General features: G+C 41.4%; 1 protein-coding gene across 1 annotated transcript in view; it reads left to right on the top strand.

Annotated features, from left to right (window-relative positions):
* The window catches only part of LOC309585353 (neuronal acetylcholine receptor subunit alpha-7-like), a gene marked incomplete at both ends in the record, with an annotated part of 57,020 nt that extends 37,711 nt beyond the window's left edge, over nucleotides 1–19,309 (top strand). Inside the window, 4 exons of the mRNA XM_082302020.1 lie at nucleotides 1,157–1,351; nucleotides 2,638–2,724; nucleotides 13,278–13,387; nucleotides 18,788–19,309. Of these exons, the coding sequence (XP_082158146.1) occupies nucleotides 1,157–1,351; nucleotides 2,638–2,724; nucleotides 13,278–13,387; nucleotides 18,788–19,309 (914 nt within the window). The remainder of the gene's footprint in view (nucleotides 1–1,156; nucleotides 1,352–2,637; nucleotides 2,725–13,277; nucleotides 13,388–18,787) is intronic.
* Between the last annotated feature and the right edge of the window lie 503 nt (nucleotides 19,310–19,812).

Genomic DNA, 19,812 nt, shown 5'->3' with positions numbered 1-19,812 from the left:
TGAGTTATTTTGAACTCACTTATGCAGCTGTAAGTCACAAGCAATGTTACGGAAATTGATGGAACTTAGATACCTTCAAGGAGAGGTTGCAAAAAAGACATTTTGTCTCCAAGTCTGGATATACAGATGAGGAAATAGCTGCCCTGACCAACTGCATATAAATGGCAATTTTTGCCATTTAGGGCATCTGAGAAATTACGTTCAGTTTTATGAGAAGCCAGAGGACTCCCTAGTGAAGTCCTCCTAAAGTCCAGCTATTTCAGAGCACTCCTCCCTGTCTAGTGCTCCTTTATAGTGGGTATCTTTGTCCAATAAATTTGCATACCTGATTAAGAGTTTGTGGTTTATCTGCCTTCAACCCTGACCTGGGGAGAACAAAACAGGGACTTATTTAGCTCATACAGCAAAATCATTAAGTAGCACCTCAAGCAAGCCACAGCTATATACTTCAAGAAAACTTTGCTAAGCCCCTGCCAAAATGCACACATTGTCACATCATCTGTCATGTCCACAGAAACAAAAGAGAAGTGAGCAACTTTGGCATGAAAGATACGAGGTGCTGAGTTCTTCCAGCTCTCCTGACATTTCTAGTGCTGCTGCAGTCCCCATCACACAGCATGTCAGGCAATCTGCTGCAGCAGGATCACCATGGGCAACCCTGCAGTACATCTGTGTTGGACAGCTATGTCTCTTCACCTTCAGATATGATAGTCTTTGAGCTCAACTTGACATCCATTTTGAAAATTAAGCCATACCCTGTTTTTCCTGACAAAAAAAATCAAATAGGTATAGCGGATCGCAGAAAAATAAGAAGCAGTGGCACTTGTCACACAGAAAATCTGCTGCATGTGCTAGTGAATATCACATTAACAGTATGTCACCATTCACAGAATGCAGGAAGGCAGAATGCACATTTTTCTTCTTGAGGTTGTGATGCCCAGGACTGTTTTGTTCAGGCCCAGATGAGCTTTATTGGCTAAGCTAGGTTCAAGTGACTCAGAAAGCATGGAAGTAAACTGTAGAAAACACAGAAGGTCGACTAGGAGCAGCAGAGGTGACACACATTGATTCATAAACCATCACTTTTTGGTCCAGTCCAGGGAGGTAACTGGGAGTCCTGCACCTCTCCCCACTGCTCTCCTCACCCTCTCTATAGGTGTCCCAGGGAAGAGGAATGAGATGTACTATGAATGCTGCAAAGAACCATATCCAGATGTGACGTACACTATCACCATGCGTCGACGCACCCTCTACTATGGCTTGAACTTACTCATTCCCTGTGTTCTCATATCTGGCTTAGCACTGCTTGTATTCCTTTTGCCAGCTGATTCAGGGGAGAAGATTTCTTTAGGTAAGTGCTAAAATATTCATTTGTTTCATAAGCATCCTATAAAATAGAAAATAAATACCTCATGGTTCTATGGTGCTTGATGAATAAAGATTTCACTAGAAGAGCAATAGAAGTACTTTTTTGGTTGCAGGAACAAGGATAACAGCTTTTTGTATGGCATTCACCCATCCTGTGCTAAACACTTACAAAATCTTTTGGACTGGGAGGAAGCTGAACTTGTTGCTGGCACAGGTGGCAATAATAGTACTCTGTCATGCCTGTTGTTACGTTCTTTAGTATGTCTCAATGCATTCCACAGCTCACTAACTCTCTTTTTCAGACAGGACATACTAGGAAGCAAAGAGTGAAGGGCTGTGAACAGCAGCAGCTGGGCACTGGAATTTCACCTTCAAAGTTCAGCTCTCAAAACATCTAGCCATGAGTCCCCTAAGAACACAAAGGAGTGACAGCCATGGAAGGGCTGTTGTGTGTGTTGATAAAAATGGGAAGGGTTCTTCCAAGAGAAGATAGGGGAGAGCTGTAAATACACCAGACTGGCCCAGACAAGACCTTAAGAGTTAATTGTGCATGGTCCTGTCTCAGGACAGAGACTTTTAAATCATATGAAGCGTCCTCAGTGGGTTTTCCTTTGGTAAAAAATCAGGTATCTGAGCAGCCTGTCTTACAAGAAGTGAAACACAGGCTATTGGGGGTACTATTGCTGTCTATGAAATACAGGATGAAGATAAGGAAAAGAGTTATTTGAGCTGAAGTACAATGTTGACACAAAAATAGGAGCTAATTTTCATGCATTGACCTTTTCTCAGTATCAGAGTGGTTAGGTTTAGCAACAGCCTTTCCAGATAGAACAAAGAGCTTCTTTTAAAACAGACTCCATGCATTTGAGGGATGTTAAATAATATGCAGTAGCAAAATCTAGACTCCTGTCTGTGCAAGTCTGTCCTAGCCCTTAACAGCCATTTGGGCTTTGTGCAATGTTTTGGAAAAGCACTGTAGTTCACCAGTTTTGCAAGCTTCGTTTCACTCAGCAGAAAATATTGCTCCATTACTTTGAGAGAAGTAAGGGTTTGTGTGTATTAGAGAAAAGTGAAAAGAGAGCAGATAGAGCTGCATCTAAAAATGCTTGCACTTTGTGGAAGTTCTAATCTGCATTGACAGACATGAAGTCATGGGTTTGGCTTAGCTGTATATCAGGACAAAAAGCTATATTTAACAGCAAAGACATCAGAGGAGCAGCTGCAGAGTTCATTTTCCTCATTCTTCCCAAACATGTTCACTCCCTCCAGGTATCACTGTCCTTCTTTCCCTGACTGTATTCATGCTGCTTGTGGCTGAGATCATGCCTGCAACTTCTGACTCCGTCCCACTAATAGGTAAGTTGATTTTTTCTGCTTTGTGCACCATGTATGATGCCTCTCAAGAGCTGTTCAAAGCCAATTTGAGGACAGACTCTTTTTGTTACTCTAGTTTTGCATTCAGAAATGTCAGGAGTAAATGTCAGCCTGGACTTTATCATGTGCATGTATGAAAAGGACCTACATGAGGTTACAAAAAGGCACTGGAAATATTAGATAAGCAGGTAACTGCAAGGATTGAGGGGACACAGAATCAACGCTGCAGAAAATTCATCTTTCTTCTTCTGCATCATCCCACCTCCCTGCTGTTACACAACTCCTTCCCGCCTTCCCCCTTCTCCTCCTCTTCTATCTGTCTGAAGAGCAATTCAGGATACAACAGTCAAAATTCAAATATATCACTGAAACATTTTTAATATGTACAGAAAACTGTGGGACAGAGCATGATCTTGGGATTGTGGGCCAGACAGACATTGTTACATCCCCTGTTTTTTATAGGACCACCCCTTTACCTTGGTCTCATGGGGCCTTATTGCAGGGTAGAGAGAATAAACCTGTCCTATTTTTCAAAATAAAAAAGAATGAACGTTACCCGAAAGACCTGTGAATAAAAATCATGACTAAAGTACAAATTCTAGGCAGACAGTAGAAATGAACAAAATAGTCAACAATATGTCTAGATGCTGATGGAAGATGCATCACACAACTGTGTAATGAAAGCCTCAAAAAAGTTGTATAGTGACTGGGACAAAAAATGCATTTACTCATCCAGCTTTATTATCTCTCTTCAAGGATTTAAAACTAGGCCTGACTCTGGGGAAGGAGGATAAGCATGCAGCAGTAAGGAAAATAGCACACACAGGCAAGACTTCCTGAAAAAGCCTCCAAGAAACTTACACATCTTAGTGAAAGTCAGCAGGACTCTTGACTTTCAGTCATACAGGAATTTCCAAAAAACTAACAAAACCCCTTTCTGAACATATACCTAGGACACAATGGAGACAGAAACAATTCTAAGAGAAACTTGTGTGTAGGGAGGAGTCGCAAGCCATCTTGAACCACTGTTGACATAACTTCACTTTGTATAATGCATAACAAATCCCATTTAGAATTAGTAAAGGGTACACTTGCCTATGGCCAGTCCACTAGCTTTAACAGGAACAGTTTCTACTAATACAGTCTTCTATCACAGAAGGTAGGATTTGTACCAAGAAAAGGTATGAATAGTTACATATTTTTACAGAATTTGGTGCTGTAATAACAGACAATTTCTGCTTATCAGAGAATTGCTACCTTCCGCAGTATTCCTAGTTTAAAGGCCTGCTCCTAACTCCCTGCTCCACTCTAAATTGGCAGGGAGACTGCTTATCCACTTGGCTTCTGCACCCAAACAGCCCTTGTTCAGCAAGTGCTCAAAGCTGGGCTGTGCAGTTTTACGTGAGCTTGAGTTCTGAAAACCTTATCCTTACTCTGACAAAGTAATATAGCATCTTCTCTTCACAGTGGTCTTCCAGGTGATCCCAAAGGGGATATTTTAGCTGCTGAACTGAATATGCCAGGTCATGATTGCGGTTTTTCAGTGTGATCTCTGGTCCAGTTAAAATCCTCAGAATTAATGTGAGGAAAAGGAATACATTTGGAAAGCTCATTCAATTTTTGAAGAATCAGCATGGTTAGCAACAGGTTGCAGGAATAAACAAATCTTCTAAAGCATGTGGTTTGTGAAGGACACAGATAATTTGATCTTGAAGTAGAAAGATCCCTTACTGATCTGCTGAAGGGTCACTGTTACTGGTCTTCATGCATGTGGACACAGAGATACCTTGAAAACATTACTCCACATGCTTTAAAAATCTGTATTATATTCTTAGGGCCTCTCTGGATCTGGATGAACCCTTACAGCCTTTGCTGTTTCAGAGCCACTAATGCCTAACATGCTGTACTTTCTCCTCCTGCTGACCTCAGCTTTAACTACTGAACTCTAGTAATATGGGAAAATCTCACAGCTGTTGTTGGAGTGTGTTATTGAGGTAGCAAAGGAGAACTGGTTTAATATGATACCAAGAAAAGTACTAGTTTTTATGATCTGGAACATAGTTACAGAGTAATGTGGAAATCATAACTTAGTTCCTCTTAGTTAAGGGGAACATCAAATTATGTTAATAACAAACAAACCACCTCTCAGATTAAATAATCAGAAGGATTCAAGTGGGACAAGACAGTTCCTTTTTTGTACCTTTGCAAAGTGGGTCACCCCTTCCTTGGTATGTCCTCTGCCTTCTCTGTCTGTTTGTAAAGCTGCCCAAAGCAGAGACTCTCTTATTCCACACATCCAACTTCCCCAAATGAGAGATTCCCATTTCTTGGTAGCCTACCAACTGTTATCTTAGTACATGTTAAAAGCAAGTCAACTTCTTTTTCTGTAAAGAGCAAGTGACAAGACTTGGCCTAGGAATCAGTAGCAGGCTACTCAGCACCTTTGAGCACCAGGACCCTGCTGCTCCTGCTGCAGGGTTGTGGGCAGAGCTTTCCTTTCCATGGTGAGCCATCCACTTTCTGTGCCAAGAAATGTTCCAGTTGGACAGGCTGGCCCCCTGCTCTCACTCAGCTTTCTTGGGGTTTGCATTCACATCAGTAGATAGCTGCTCCTTGCCCAGCAGCATATCTGCTCCCACCCTTCTCTTGCACACCCTCCCTTTTGGGGAAACTCTTTTCAAAGCCCAGTTTTCAACAGCACACATCTATGCAAAGAAAGGCACCACAATATTTCAAAAGTTGAATCCTGCCCTTCCACAGAGATGACAATGAAAGGAGAAGGCTGAACCAGGGAAAGATGCCTCTGTTTCTGTTTAAAACATTAATCACCCATAGCACAGCAATAAGCTCAACCATTTAAATCAAAAGCGTTGAAGTCCATGACATCTACAAACACAACAGTTTGGCCAGAATCCAGCACAAGTCAACTTTATGAACAAGGATTCTTTCTCTACAGTGTACTGTAAGTCCCTCCCGGCACTTAAAACCTCTAGAGTGTAGCTCCTGAAAGACTTTCAGACCATGGCTATACAGCAGCAACTGTGTCCTAGCTTACCCTTCCTACGGTACCTTAATTATGCCTTGCAGGAAGTGTATCTTGCTGCAGTTGTGATTTTACTTACTTTTAATTTTTCTCTTTAAAGTTACTTCTACCCAGAGTCCATATAAGTAGGAAACTGGAGTTCATTACTTGAGGAAATGCAGAGAACTCCAGATGTGCTACACAACTAAATTACTGGTCTGACTGCGCTAATCACTGGGTAAAATCATAAAGCCTGTGTGATACAGCTCAGGTATATGCCAATTGTTTTTTCTCTTTCTAAAAACCTATGTAATTATGCAAATTTGTTTTGCACTATAAATGCCAGTAATTTCATGTGGATTTCATGCACCTTCCAGTCCTTATTATTGCACTCATCCAGTGCATTACATGGGAAGACATAACCATGTCCCACTGTGTTGATTTCCTGGTTCAGCAACTAAATCAAAATGAAACAAATACTAGTATTAACAAGTACTGTTATTTTAATTAGAGTTCTTGCACAAGCTCAGGCTCTGCCTTTTGAAATTTAAGGCCTAGGTAATTCATCTGAGAACTACATTTGAGGTATTTAGCTCTACACTGTAGGACTATTTCTTTTTTATAAAGATGTGATCCATGTTAGGTGAATGGTTGAACTCAATTAAATTAGAGGTATTTTCAAACCTAAATGATTCTATTATTCTGAGCAAATAATAGTAGACCATCAGATCTGGTTTTGGTAATGGTTATATGGCCACCTCTGAGGAAAGGCTGAGTTCCTTCCTTAGGCAATAGACATATGCCTGAATTTCCTTAAAGTCTTCATATCCCTGATCTGTTTCATTAAACTGTGTTTCCTATCCAAAAGCAGCCTTGTAATTAAGACTAGGAAATCATGCATTATGAAGTCACTAAGGCACAAATTCCCTGAAGTCAATACAGATTCCTAACTATAACTCTTCCCTTTCTTTACTTTGGCTGGAGCCTCCTTAAGATTACACAATTAGTGATCATGTGATCCCACACCCAGTGATATCAAATAAAGCAGTGACCAGAATAAAATTTATCATGCATTGCTGTAGGAAAATCTTCCATAATGCCTCTGGATAAGCTGATAGTTTGGGCTCATAGATTTAAAAAAAAATTAATCTCCTAATGTAATGTTAAGTTCCTACTAAAATCAGCCAGTTTTTCAGAAAGACAGATCAATCCACAGCCCACGTTAAAGTCAGACATGGCCAAAAGCCATTGCTCTGGAAAATTTAGGTCAAGCCAGTGAGGAGCCTAACCAGCACATCTTCCTGACTGTTTTTTTCTCCTGCCTGCAATATCATCTCCAGAGGGAAAAAACTTCTGGGGCCACATGGCACTGAAAAGTCTGTAGCTGTCTGCACTTCCCCTCTCCTGCTGTGATCCTGTCTCCTGCCAGCACCAGATTCTTTGTTTTTAAGAAAACACCAGTTCCCAGTGCTAGTTAGCCACAGGTTCAGCTCTTGTTCCATTCTGCAGTGAGACACAGGCTATAAGGACCTACTTCACCCACCCACATCCATCTTGCATTCACCTCTGGTTTACTGTGCTGCATTCCAACCACTGTGAGGACAGGGTGGCACCGTGCAGACAGACCCTAAAATGCCTGCTTTGAAAACTTCACACAGCTTTTTGCACTTGTATTGATCTAAAGCTCTGCAGGGCTTGAGTTCAGGCCCCAGGTAGCAGAAAGTACAGTCACACAGAAAAGCAGCCAGCAGCACCCATGGCTGGACTCTCTAAGCTTTAGATCAAAGCTGCAATAAGCTCTGACTTACCAGCTCTCTGTCCATCCTAGCCCGTGCTCTGAGGGTGTATCACTTTCAAAGTACTTTGTCAATGCAGATAAGGCATGCTTCTGCCCAAAAGCCAGATCTTGAAATGAGATGTTCAGATGTCTCAGGCCATCAGATGATTTGTTTCTTCTATAAACATTTTTACACCTTGCAATTCAAGGCTCCCCCTTGCACAGGAAAAGTGGTTAATAACTTCTGCTTGTTTTCGATGCCAAAATAATTCCTTATTTTCTACCAGCTCCCTCCAAAATAACACCATTGATTTTGGATCAAGAGTCTGTATTTTGTTTTAAAAGGATTTTATAGCATAAAGTGTGGAACACCAGGGAGCTGGTATGTGGACAGAGGTTGAAAGGGAGCATGAGACTCAGAAATACAAGGAACTGTCACTTCCTATGATTAACATCCATGTGATGGTTGACATTTTGGCTGGATGTATCAAATAAAGCACAGTAAAAATAAAGTTATCTCCATCTCCAGTTAGCACAACTGCATTTCTCTCTGTCTTATTTGCTGAGTTCCTCTGCTTGCTTTTTTAAAAATCACAACACTTACTTGCTGCTTAGGGTTCCATTATGATGATATTTTCCAGCTGTGTCCCCTCCTTGCTGTTCCTTACCATGTCTACGCTATTTCAGTAAGCATGAACACTTTACACTGTAAATAAGTACTGTTGCAGCAGATGCTTGGGGTGATTTCTTGCATTTAGTCATACAGGAAATGAGACTGCAAATTACCAGGACAGGGAAGCAATGTGGTGCTTTGTCACTTTCAGGAGTTACAGATTGTTTTAAGTTACGAACATAAGGCATTAGTTGTTCTGACTAGAGAGAGAAAATTAATCTCTTTTTACATTTTTTGTCATCTTCCTGCATGTTCTCAGCTGATGCCACCTCACTTTACTCTGCTCCTTTTTGAGTTTTTGGACTGCTTTCCCCCCTATCCTTTCATGGTCCTGCCTGTACATTGTCAGAATCAGGACCCTGCCCAATCTCTTTCACGAAACAGGAATTCTCGTTCATGGCAGCTCTTAAAGTTTCATACCCCATGATCAGTGATGCTTTTCCCAAAGCCAAGAGTCCCAAATGTTTTTTCTTTACAGAAAAAACCCAAACAAACAAACAAAACAAGACAGCAGTTTTACTTTTCAAACTCCCACTTCTATTCTTCAAAAGCATATGGGAGATGAAGAGTTTCCAAACACAAGTACCATAATCGTATGTCCTCTCCTGTATTTCTTTGCTGTCTCTGTACAACAGTCACTCACAGATTTTCTCCTCTATGTTTTGGTTTTCTTGGTCTCTGAGTAACTCTGTCATTGCCCTTTGTAGACTGCCACAGCCTCTGCGCAGCACCAGGCCTGGTCCCTACCATTGGAAAGATGGGTGTTTGGAAGCCCCTCTGCTGGTGTTTGAGGTTTTCAGCAACCTCCACAGGCTTCAGTTCATTAACCTGGACCATTTCCAGAAGGAAGAGTAGTGAATATCTAATTCTGAGCTCATGAGAAGCACAAAGCATTCAGCCCTGAATTTACTGAAATTACCAGACTTAAAGTGGCTCTAACCCAGTTGTTCATTTCACATGCAAAACTTGATGTTTTCTGAAAAGATAGAATAGAAACAGGGGGATGGCATCCAACATCCAGCCTCCAGTGGGAGGCATCCAACATCCAGCTTGATCAATGCGAATACCCGAGCACAACACTTTTCTCCATCCCCCAGTATTTCATAGGAACAACAATACTGTAACTGATCACAATGCAGATGCTCTGTCTCTCTTGTGATTGACTATGGTAACAAATCTGGATCATATGATAACTGCTGACATGATATGATACCACTGTTCAGAAACAAAATCAAGCCAAAACATCCATCCTAGGGATTTTGTTTTATTTACCCTGTTCCTAATCAGTCCTTGAAGTTAATCCAGTTCCACTTCAGCAGTCTGTCTTCCAAAACATGTCTAAAATAATCCTAAGGTGCTTCTCTAACATCAGATAATGACACAAAACATCCAAAAATGGTACTGACTGCTCTTCAAATTATGAATTGCAAATCATTGCCATCCTTTTGAGATAGGTGACGTCAGAGTATGCATGCAAGGACAAATAGCAGTTCTCACTGACTTTTTAGAAGGCCTTCTGACTATCTGTGGTTTTATTAGATCCATATTTGTTATGACAACAGCACCTGATCATCTTGTGATTGTGCTGGGACAGAGGATGACAACTCCTAGATGTTAAAACTGCTCTCCAGATAGCATGTTACATAATGCCTCTGGCAAAAAAGGAAAGAAAATCAATTGTACAGAGCAAATATTTCATACTTCTTGAAGATCAATCAAGCATCCAAAAAACAGCTTTCTTGTTCACACAACTCTGCTGAAGAAAGCATCCTACAGGTTTTAAAGCCTATGAAGAGCATTTAGAAGTGAGCAGTACAGACTGCAGTATCCCTGAGGAACATTGCTGTATAAGTCAGGGATACTGAGGGGCTCCAAACACAGATCTTCTGGTCCATTTTCGTGGCCTATGGCAGCTACCCAGGACAGAGTGCAAATGAGCTACTTCCCTTCCAGAATGTGTCAGTCACTTCCAAGCTGTGCCTCAGAGCAGCTGAATTAACAGCAACCAGATCCCTGGTCTTTCACATGCATCCTGATTAGGAATTGCTGTTTTCTGACACTTCCCACTGTGAAGGGAATTGTTGAAGACTCCAAGCTGACCTAGTAACTAGTAACCTAGTTACAAGTAGGACACAAAGAGATGTTTAGTGAGAGTTGCTAAGCATTTCCCTCCTGCAGGTTAAGTGAAGGGGGCTGAGCTTCTTTGTGAAATCAGATTTGCATTTACCTTTGCCAACAGACTCACATGGGTGTAGCCCTTTGTGGGAGCAACAGCTTCAAAGTGCTAAATGGAGAAATGCTATAGGATTGAGAATGGTTCCTAAAATACTGCCAGAAATGGTCTGGTGGCTTCGCCAAGGCTGTTGCTTGGGAGGTCAAAGCTCATTACTTGTCTCCCCCATGCCCCACCTCACAGGAGAGCATCCTATTTCTGTGCTCAGTAACATCAGTGGAGACCCAAAAATAGTTTGCTAATTCAGGGCAGTGTGGGGCTAGGGTAGAGTGAGTGAAGATTGCAGTCCTGTGGCTCCAAAGGAAGTGTTACCCATGAATATTGTAGTTTGATCCTTTCAGCAGCAAAGCTTCTCTGCTCATAGGGTTGCTGCAGAAAGCTGAGTCGTGGTCATAATCAGAGGGGATGCTAGAGGTGAACAGGGCCAGCTGCCTTGTAGTTGTCACCAAGTGATGGGTTTGACCTTGCTGGTGTGAGGGCAAAAGACTGTCAGGAACAGAAATGAGCAGACTGGAAGGTTGGGCCATGCTTTTAGGGAGGTGCATGGAGCACAGGAGTTTTCCTCACCTGTTCTCCTGCTGCAGGAAGACTATGTTTTTCTGCTGCCAGGAAAGAGAGAATGTAAGATTAAACCCTGGAAGGAGAGATCAAAAATGCTAAGTAAGGATATCATTTCAGAGACAGGAATATTTTGCCTTGTGGGCATACGCACTGAGTTCTGGGGCCTTTCCTTCCTTTGCACAGGAATGGTCACTGAGTCTAGACATGGGATCTTGGCCATCCCTGCCTAGTTCTAGATTGATTGTAAGGACAGTCATGGTTTCAATCAAAGAGATGCATGGGCACATGATCTGGCAATTCCTTTGTGACCAATGGCTATTCATTTTACATTCTCCTGTCACAGAAAAGGAGGCAACAGTCTTCATCATATCTCCAGACAGAGATGTGAAAGACCAGCAGCTGTGCCAGTCATTGCTATATTTTTCCTCCACTTTCACTGTTGTCTTTTCAGGACTGGCAAAAGCCAACCTTGGAGCAATCCTGGGCATTTCCAGGACTTCAGCTTTCTCTCTGAATACAGCAGCTGCACCTACCTGTGGGGCATAAATCTACCTGCCAGATTTCACAGATATTTTGTACACATTTGACTGCCTCATACTAACACACTGAGCTCAAGTACCACGCACTATGTCCTCCATCCTTACTTTCCAACTGAAGACTTCAGTATACCTTGAACAGGAGCACCCCACTCCACCCCCTCAAAATGCAGATGACACACCCCCAGCCTCTTCCTTGCCTACCACTGGGCAAAACTATAAAACATCTTTCTTTATGGGCTCCTGGCTTCTCTCTGGTTCCCAGTCTCTTCCTGAGAGAACTGTTTTCCATTTACTAGCAGATTTACACAGCACTTTCTTGACATCTGTTCCTGGGTTTACAGCATAAAAAAAACCTGGGAGTCTCAATTCCTCTGCTAATCATTGGCTAGGATCTTGAGACAGATATTATCAGGCTGTTTCCAAGTTTTAACCAGGTGACTAATTTTCCAAGGATATGAGAAAATCTTAGCTAAAGCCATTTAAAATGGACCATTTCAGGCCTTTGAAGTCTGATGGCATCAAAATGCGTAGAGTTTAAGTAAGTTATTTAGTGACTTATGGCAGTAATTAAACCAACACTATCAACACTGCTGTGTTTCTATTACATGGGACATGTAACAGCTTCCCTGAAACCTGGTTTGCTCTGCTTGTTGACTCTCCTCTCTATGAATAACTGCAACAGAGACCTTTAAATTTATCTTACCCTTGGGACTGTTCTTCTAATCTAGATATATAATTCATTTTGTCATGAAAAGCCATACCTCTTGAAACAATTGCAGTGTTGTTTTCAGGAAGGTCTTATAACCTCATTATTATGAACAAGCTTTTTGCTCCTGAAGCAGTGGGATTTGATATTAAGAAACACAGACAGAGCAAAACTTGCTTTGGCATTTTGATCGAATTTTTTACTTCAAGCTGTGGGAGGGAGGGCTTGAAGAGGCTATAGTCTGGGGCAGTGTGGTGTGTTCTTCCACATTGCGCCATTATGTCAGCCAGCAGTAATGCTCCCTGGTATTTTGCCACTGAAACCTTCAAATGTCATTACCCCTGTGGTTAATTCTGCTTTACACTCCAGCATATCAACCTCACTCCTGGCATGAGGAAGCTGTACTGCCACTTAGGAGATACAGCTTCAATCCTCAGTTCTGGGTTTCTTGATTTCTTTCCTACACAGCAGATTTAAATTTAGCATTCAAGAAGGCTGTAGTGTGCTTTCATAGGAACTAGAAGAAGTGGTCTTGAGGACTAGGAAGAGTAATGAGAAATATGCCTAGCCACCTGAAAGCAGTAGTGGGGCAAAGGTGGGGAACTGGTGGCACTTTTTGAAGGGGTCCAGAGGCACCATAAGGACAGCATCTCCCTCCAGCACCTCTGCTGGTACCACAGGAGGCCTAGAACTGGGAATGCTGGTGTTCAGTGGGTATTGTCAGTTCAACTTCTCACTGTCCTGGTAGCAGGCGCAAAGCTGTTCTTGCCGTGAGGCTCTACACTCCTCTTCAGGGACAAAAACCAAACAGTTTTCACCTTTCGTTTGTTGTACCCCTTCCTTCAGAGGAGAGGAGGGAGCTGAGCAGATACACTCCTCAAATGCTCCAGTGCAGCAGACCAGAGAAGAGGGTGTTCAGATGTGATGCAGTGCTTCTCAAGTGTAGATCTCGAAGCATGGCCAAGGAATGTTATGTGCTCTTTGTATTTTCCATCCCTTAACCAAGTCCTCCTTTTGCTTGCAGCTCAGTATTTTGCTAGCATCATGGTCATCGTTGGTCTGTCTGTGGTGGTAACAGTGCTGGTTCTGCAGTTTCACCATCATGACCCCCAAGCAGGAAAGATGCCCAAATGGGTAAGCAGTTCTGGTGGTAAATATTCAGCAGGTTACTACTGAAAGAAAAGAAAATTGTCTAAAAGCTATAGTAAGCTTGTTATAGGTGAGAGGCACAAGTTGTTCTCCATTAATCTGAAGAGTCAGTTACAAACAGCATAGTTGACACGTTTGCAACTGAAGGGAAGAACAAGCATACTAAATTTGCTTTCCCACTAAAAACAGTTTCTCTTATTCTCCATTAAAAATAGTTCCTCCTATTTGGCCTTTCTTTTTAACCTTAAGATGGAGTGGTTGAGTCATGACAAAGTAATCTCACTCAGCACCCACTTTGCAAGTGCTAATCCTGTGGGCAGTACCTTTGATTTCTTATCTAGCAGACACCAGTACTGACAGAATGTGCTAAACAAACATTAGTCTCTACTGGGCAGTTTGTCTGCTTCCATCTGATCTATTCCCAGTGCATTAGCATGTGAACCCTCTTTTCTCTACAGCAGCACACTTTGTCAGCCCAGTGAGGTCTGGCACCAATGCCAGCTGGCTTTCAAATGGAGTGATTCCTTTAGATTTTCAAGTTAAAAGAAAATTATGCTTTTTCTCCCCCTCCTTTTCCTAATAGATTTTAGAATAGGCAAGGTATGCTTGTGTTTACAAAATGAAAAAGAACAAAAGCAGAAGCAGATACAAATAGTCACAGTCAACTATTTACCACCCTGTTTTCACAGGAGTCTGGTTGTACAACATCCTCTGGTATCTTGCTCACCACATTTGTCATGCTACACAATTATCCTGACATGCTGGATAATTGGATATCACATGGTTACCAATGTCAGCCCAAGTTCAGAACTGCTTTCTAATTCCTCTCTTAAAATAAACTGCAGTTTCAATGCAATTTTTTTTTAAAGTCCAATAACAATTAAGCATACTTACAATTATTTCCCAAAGTGCTATATGATTTAAAACCCTCTTATTTTCAAGGCAGCAGAGAATGTGAATTCTGGATGAACCTGCATGTAAGCAAAACCTGAGGGCACAACTCTGGGGAAACATGCTTCAGATGTCTGCATGGACAGAGTCTGCAGCAGTGTAACAGACCCCATTTCATTGCTTGTCTGCTTTTTGAGGAGCCCAGACACAATGGCTCATGTTAGACTCGCTCACAGGCCCTGCAAGTCAGCTCTTGCTCTCTACCAGTCTCTTGTTTTCTTGGCTGGAAACACAGTGTGCTCCAAATTCTCACTCAGGAAGAACCTTGTTCAGTGGCCTGACAGCTGAACTGGCATACATTACAAAACATGCCATCAGGAAGCAAAAACTGTGGAAAGCATTACTGGGAAGTACAGATGATAGACTGTAAAAGTTGTAGACCAGACAAGCTGACAGGGCTGAGGGATCTCAAGAGGAAAAGAGTGAATGCCAAGTGTGGACAGAAGAGGCTGATCCCACAAAAGTAGGCATTTTTACTCCACAAGACTTAATTGAAGGCTCAGTTGTTTGAATTCATGGCAGTCTCTATTTTTACTTTTTTTTCTATTTTGCCTGTCCACCTATGTCAGGTGTTTTTTAGAGAGACATCTTGGATGACTTTCACTCAGGAAAAAAAAAACAATGTGAAGAAGTAACTTAAGAAAGAAGAAAATTTTTGCATCTGCATTTCCAGTACCAGCAGCTGCCCTTACTTACTTCCCGCAGTGTCCTCTTACTGTCAGAGCCAGGCATCAGATTATTGCAAACTCTAACCCTGATTAATTGGATATTGTTACAGGATTATTCTCACCTCCTGCTTAAATGGATTTGTCTGCTGGAGTCAGTTTCAGGGAGAGGCACTGGACAATTGGGCATGTGTGGGAGCTTCTGCAGACCCAGAAGATTTGACTGAATGCATTTCCTAAACACCTGCTTTCTAAACTATTTACAGTTGAGCAGTTTATTTTCCCTGCCTGTCTCTCAAGGGGTCTGTGCTTGCACTTTGCAACAGAAGAGGGAGGAGAGTGCCTGTTAGTGCAGTTATCCTCTCTGTAGGTGTTCACTTCCCTTATGCCACTGCTTAGAATTGTGGCTTCCTTTCTATTAATCTTTGATGACTTACAAACCAGCTTTTTCCAAGAGAGGAATTTAAATCCAAGGTGTTCAGCCAGGGCATTTGTTGGCTACTCAGTTGAGAAGTGAGAGCTGCTGGCTGATTGACACTTTTGATAATGTCTGCTGAGCTAGCATGGAAAAGAACACTAAAGAAGGCCCAGCTAAGGAGCTGTTTGGGAGTGGATAACATCAGGCATGGCCTACAGCTCAACTGACCTTTCTCTACTGACATCCAAGACTGTTGTATAGGAAAGAGATATGGAGAGACCAAGCACTGCGGGAAGAAGGGGTTTTGTGGGAAAAGGCAAGAGAACTCTAGCTCTTTGCAGTGCCTAAATAAGGTTTGTTATGTTTCACGCTTCTCTTTTGATATGTTTCAAACCTGGACATGCACAGTTTTGCTCAGGTGCAGATACCCCTTATCAAGAGAGCTTTAATTGGAGACTTTCTGCTCTGGCCTAGGCCAGGCAGGTGTCTGTGATGGGAGCTAGCAGTACAGCTGCATTATAATTAGGAGAGGCTCACAGAAGGGTTGCTGAGCTCTGAAGGCATCTGTAGCTGTGTACTGCCTTCACAGAAACCCATATATGACAATGCAGGTGAGAGTATAGATTTATAGTATCATACTCAGCTGTTTTCCAAAAACCTGTATCCTGCAGCTGTCTCTTGAATTAATTGGTATGACAAGAACAGATTGATGCCTGAATGTCTGTGTTTTCAAGGAAATAGGGCATTTGAAATTCAAGCTAATTAAAAGCTGTGTTACTGTCTTCTGGGTATTTATTTTTCTATGGGAAATGGGTTTGACTGTAGTTATAAATGTAATTTCCCTAAGGAGTAAAAACTCTGTCTTGAAAGAAAAAGCAGCATTCCTATATAAAAGTGCTTTTTTACCTCACATCTTTCAGGGTTAAGGCAGACATATTAACATTTTCTAATAAGAAAGTTTTTCTGACTTAGTGTTTTGGAATTTCACAGTCCTGGAGAACTAATTTCTCTCTCCCCTTTGGCGCCGACACTATTGATACATCGCTAGCAATTAAGACCTTTATTTTGTTCAATGTTGTCCCATTTTGTGTCCATGAGCAGTCTGAACACATTGTAATTAAGTAAGTTCAATTAAAACCAGAATCAGTTTTTTAGACTGCAACACTACAGGTTGCTATTTGTTTGTGGTGGCTATGGAGGAAATAATGAAATATTTAAGCAACATAATAGGAATAATGGGAAAACAGTCTTTAAGGACTGTTGTAATTTAAACCCAGCCGGCATCTAAGTGCCAGACAGCCACTTGCTCACACCCCAGCTCCCTTCCCTCATGAGGATGAGAATCAGAAAAAAACTCCAACACTTTGTGGGTTGAGAGAAGAACAGCTTAATAATTGAAACAGAATACAACACAATAATATGAATAATATTAATTATAGTGATGAATAACAAAAATAAATATAATAATGACAGCAAGGAAAAGAGAGAGAGTAATAAAATGCAAGAGAAACAAGTGATGCACAATACAATTGCTCACCACCTGCTGACTGATGCACAGCCTGATTTTGAGCAGCAACTGACAGCCTCCAACCAGCTCCCCACACTTCATATCTTTTTGGAATATCCCTTTGGCTAGTTTAGGTCAGTTGTCCTGGCCATGTTTCCTCATGGTGTTGTGTGCACCTGCTCAGTGGCAGAGCACAGGAAACTGAAAAGTCCTTGATTCAGGGTAAGCACTACTTTCCAACAACTAAAACATCAGTGTTTTACCAACGTTATTCTCATATTGAATCTAAAATACCACACTGTACCAGCTACTAGGAAAAAAATTAACTCAATTCCAGCCAAAACCATGACAATGATGAAGAACAAAACATTCATTAGTGGGAGAGAAGAAAAATGGCTCACAGAAAATGGCACAGGGCTGTGACCTAGAAGAGCTCACACTACAAAATTAAAAAATTGTGTAACTGCCTTTCAATGGTCATTGGCTTTGGTTGTTTTTATTATTATTATTATTATTATTATTATTGTTCCTATCTGTTTCTGAGGAAACATTATCAATGTTTCCTCCTTTCTGAAATTATGCTCGCCATTACAGCAGGAACTCGAAGTGCTAACTGTGATTTCCCCTGTATCTGTACTGTGCAAACAGAGGAGTCAACTTGTCCTGCATCTAAAACAGCTTTGGAGGCAAAGTGTGGTCCCAAGTTGTACATGACCAAAATAACAGGAGCAGGATTACACAGGGAGTCCTTCTGAGTCAAGGCTCAGGAGGGAAACCAGAAGCCACATCTGTTCTCTCCTTAATGTCAGATTATTTGGCTTGCAACCAGGATGATAAAGTCATCAGAGGCCTGTCTGCATGAAGGGTCCCTCTCAAGCACATTGCAAATATCCATTTTGTATGTGTAACACGTGGAGGGTCTTGTAATTACAAGATTTTGCTGATTTAGTTCACTGCTCTTCACACAAGACCTTACTGAATCCACAGCCTTTTTCCTGCCTTTCGCAGTTAACAATGTTACCAATAGGAATTCTAGCAGGCCCAGGCAAAACATCTGAAGATCAGTTCACTGGAAAAAAAGTCTGGATGCACTCTCTGGAGTTAGCTCACTTAATGACCTTGACAAGAAACATATGAGGCACAATCTGCCATGTGCAAGTTAGAGCACTCTTGTGATACACCAGCGCACAGGGAAATGACAGCTGTTGATAGTGGCACTCAGATTTTGAACTACTAAATGTAATTGATTTACTCGTTTGAAAAAAAGCCTGCTGTATTATGTGGTTGAACTCCTCAAAGGAGTATAAAATAGCATTCAAAAAAACCAGCAACACATAACCAAGGTCTTTTATTTAGATGTAAGCAATAGAAGTGGGGGTGGGAAATGTTCTACAATCTGCCATATAGGGATTTTTTTCAGAAAAATCTAAACATTGGCTCCTAAAAATGTTTAACTGTATCTCTTTTCTTACAATCTGAGAAATGTTTGAAAACCATACAGCCAGTTTTGTGCTGCCTGCTCAATTGCAGAGATCTGGGATTGTTTGATAAAGACGGGTCTTCAAGAACCATTTTGTGAAGTAAGATTTTACATCTCTCTTGCTTGATAAGTTGAGTGTGCGTTGAACAGCCCTGTGTTCAAGACAGATCCAAAAAAAGGCCATCCTTGGTAAAAAGCAAGACCCTCAAAGAAAAGTTTTGAAAGAAAATAGCTGGAGAACACAGAAATCCATCCGTATTTCAAAGAGACTGTGCAGCCTAACTATAATAGTCACAAAATGTTTCAAAAGCATTTAAAATGCCAAAGAGTCTTCAGTATTCCTGCCATGGTAACTCTCTTTCAGGTCCGTGTCATCCTGCTGAATTGGTGTGCTTGGTTCCTACGAATGAAAAAACCTGGGGAAAATATAAAGCCCCTCTCCTGCAAATACAGCTATTCCAGTCACCACCTGAGTGTAAACAGCATGGAGGTGAATGTCCTTCCCGGGCACCAGTCCAGCAATGGCAACACCATCTACAGCTACCACGCCGTGGACAGCCCGTGCTGCCCCCAGAAGAACGACCTGGGCAGCAAGGGTGGAAAGATGACTTGCCCCTTAGCAGAAGATATAGAGCTTGTGCAAAAGAAAGCTTTAATGGATACTCTTCCAGTGATGGTGAAGATCCTGGAGGAAGTCCAGTTCATAGCAATGCGGTTCAGGAAACAAGATGAGGGTGAAGAGATCTGCAGTGAGTGGAAGTTTGCAGCTGCTGTCATAGACAGGTTATGTCTGGTTGCATTTACCCTTTTTGCCATCATTTGCACATTCACAATACTCATGTCTGCTCCAAATTTTATAGAAGCTGTTTCAAAGGATTTTGCATAAGGTTTTCAAAGATGAGCATGATAATCAAAAAGTGAATATTGCCAGTAATTTTACTAGATAATTTAACTCAAATAGAGAAGTGTACTTATATGTGCTACCATACACAGAAGGGGATTAAAACAATTTCAGGGCATAATTATTCCTGATGTTAGTGATTGTAGTTACTGAATAGTATATATTGAACTCTGTTACTTATTTCATAGACTAGTGCCACATGTAATTATGTCATGATCTGTGGTAGGTGATAGACAAGAATTCAATACATTAAAATACTACAATGTATTTATTACAAATTAACATTAGTATCAATGTGTTACTATGAATTTGTGAACCTTCAGATATTATTAATTTAAATTATCATTGACGACTATAAGTTTTGCATAATTTTGTTGTTTTCAGTACGTTTGTGTTTTATAATTACTTGGTGTGGCTGTGACATGCACTTCTCAGATTTGAAAGACATATCTCCACAGTCTCATGATGTTGTATATTGTATGTATGAA

Source organism: Coloeus monedula, assembly GCF_965178545.1.
Source record: "Coloeus monedula genome assembly, chromosome: Z".
NCBI classification, from domain to species: Eukaryota; Metazoa; Chordata; class Aves; order Passeriformes; family Corvidae; genus Coloeus; species Coloeus monedula.
The sequence above is the reverse complement of the archived record's forward strand: the minus strand, read 5'-3'. Positions and strand labels throughout refer to the sequence as shown.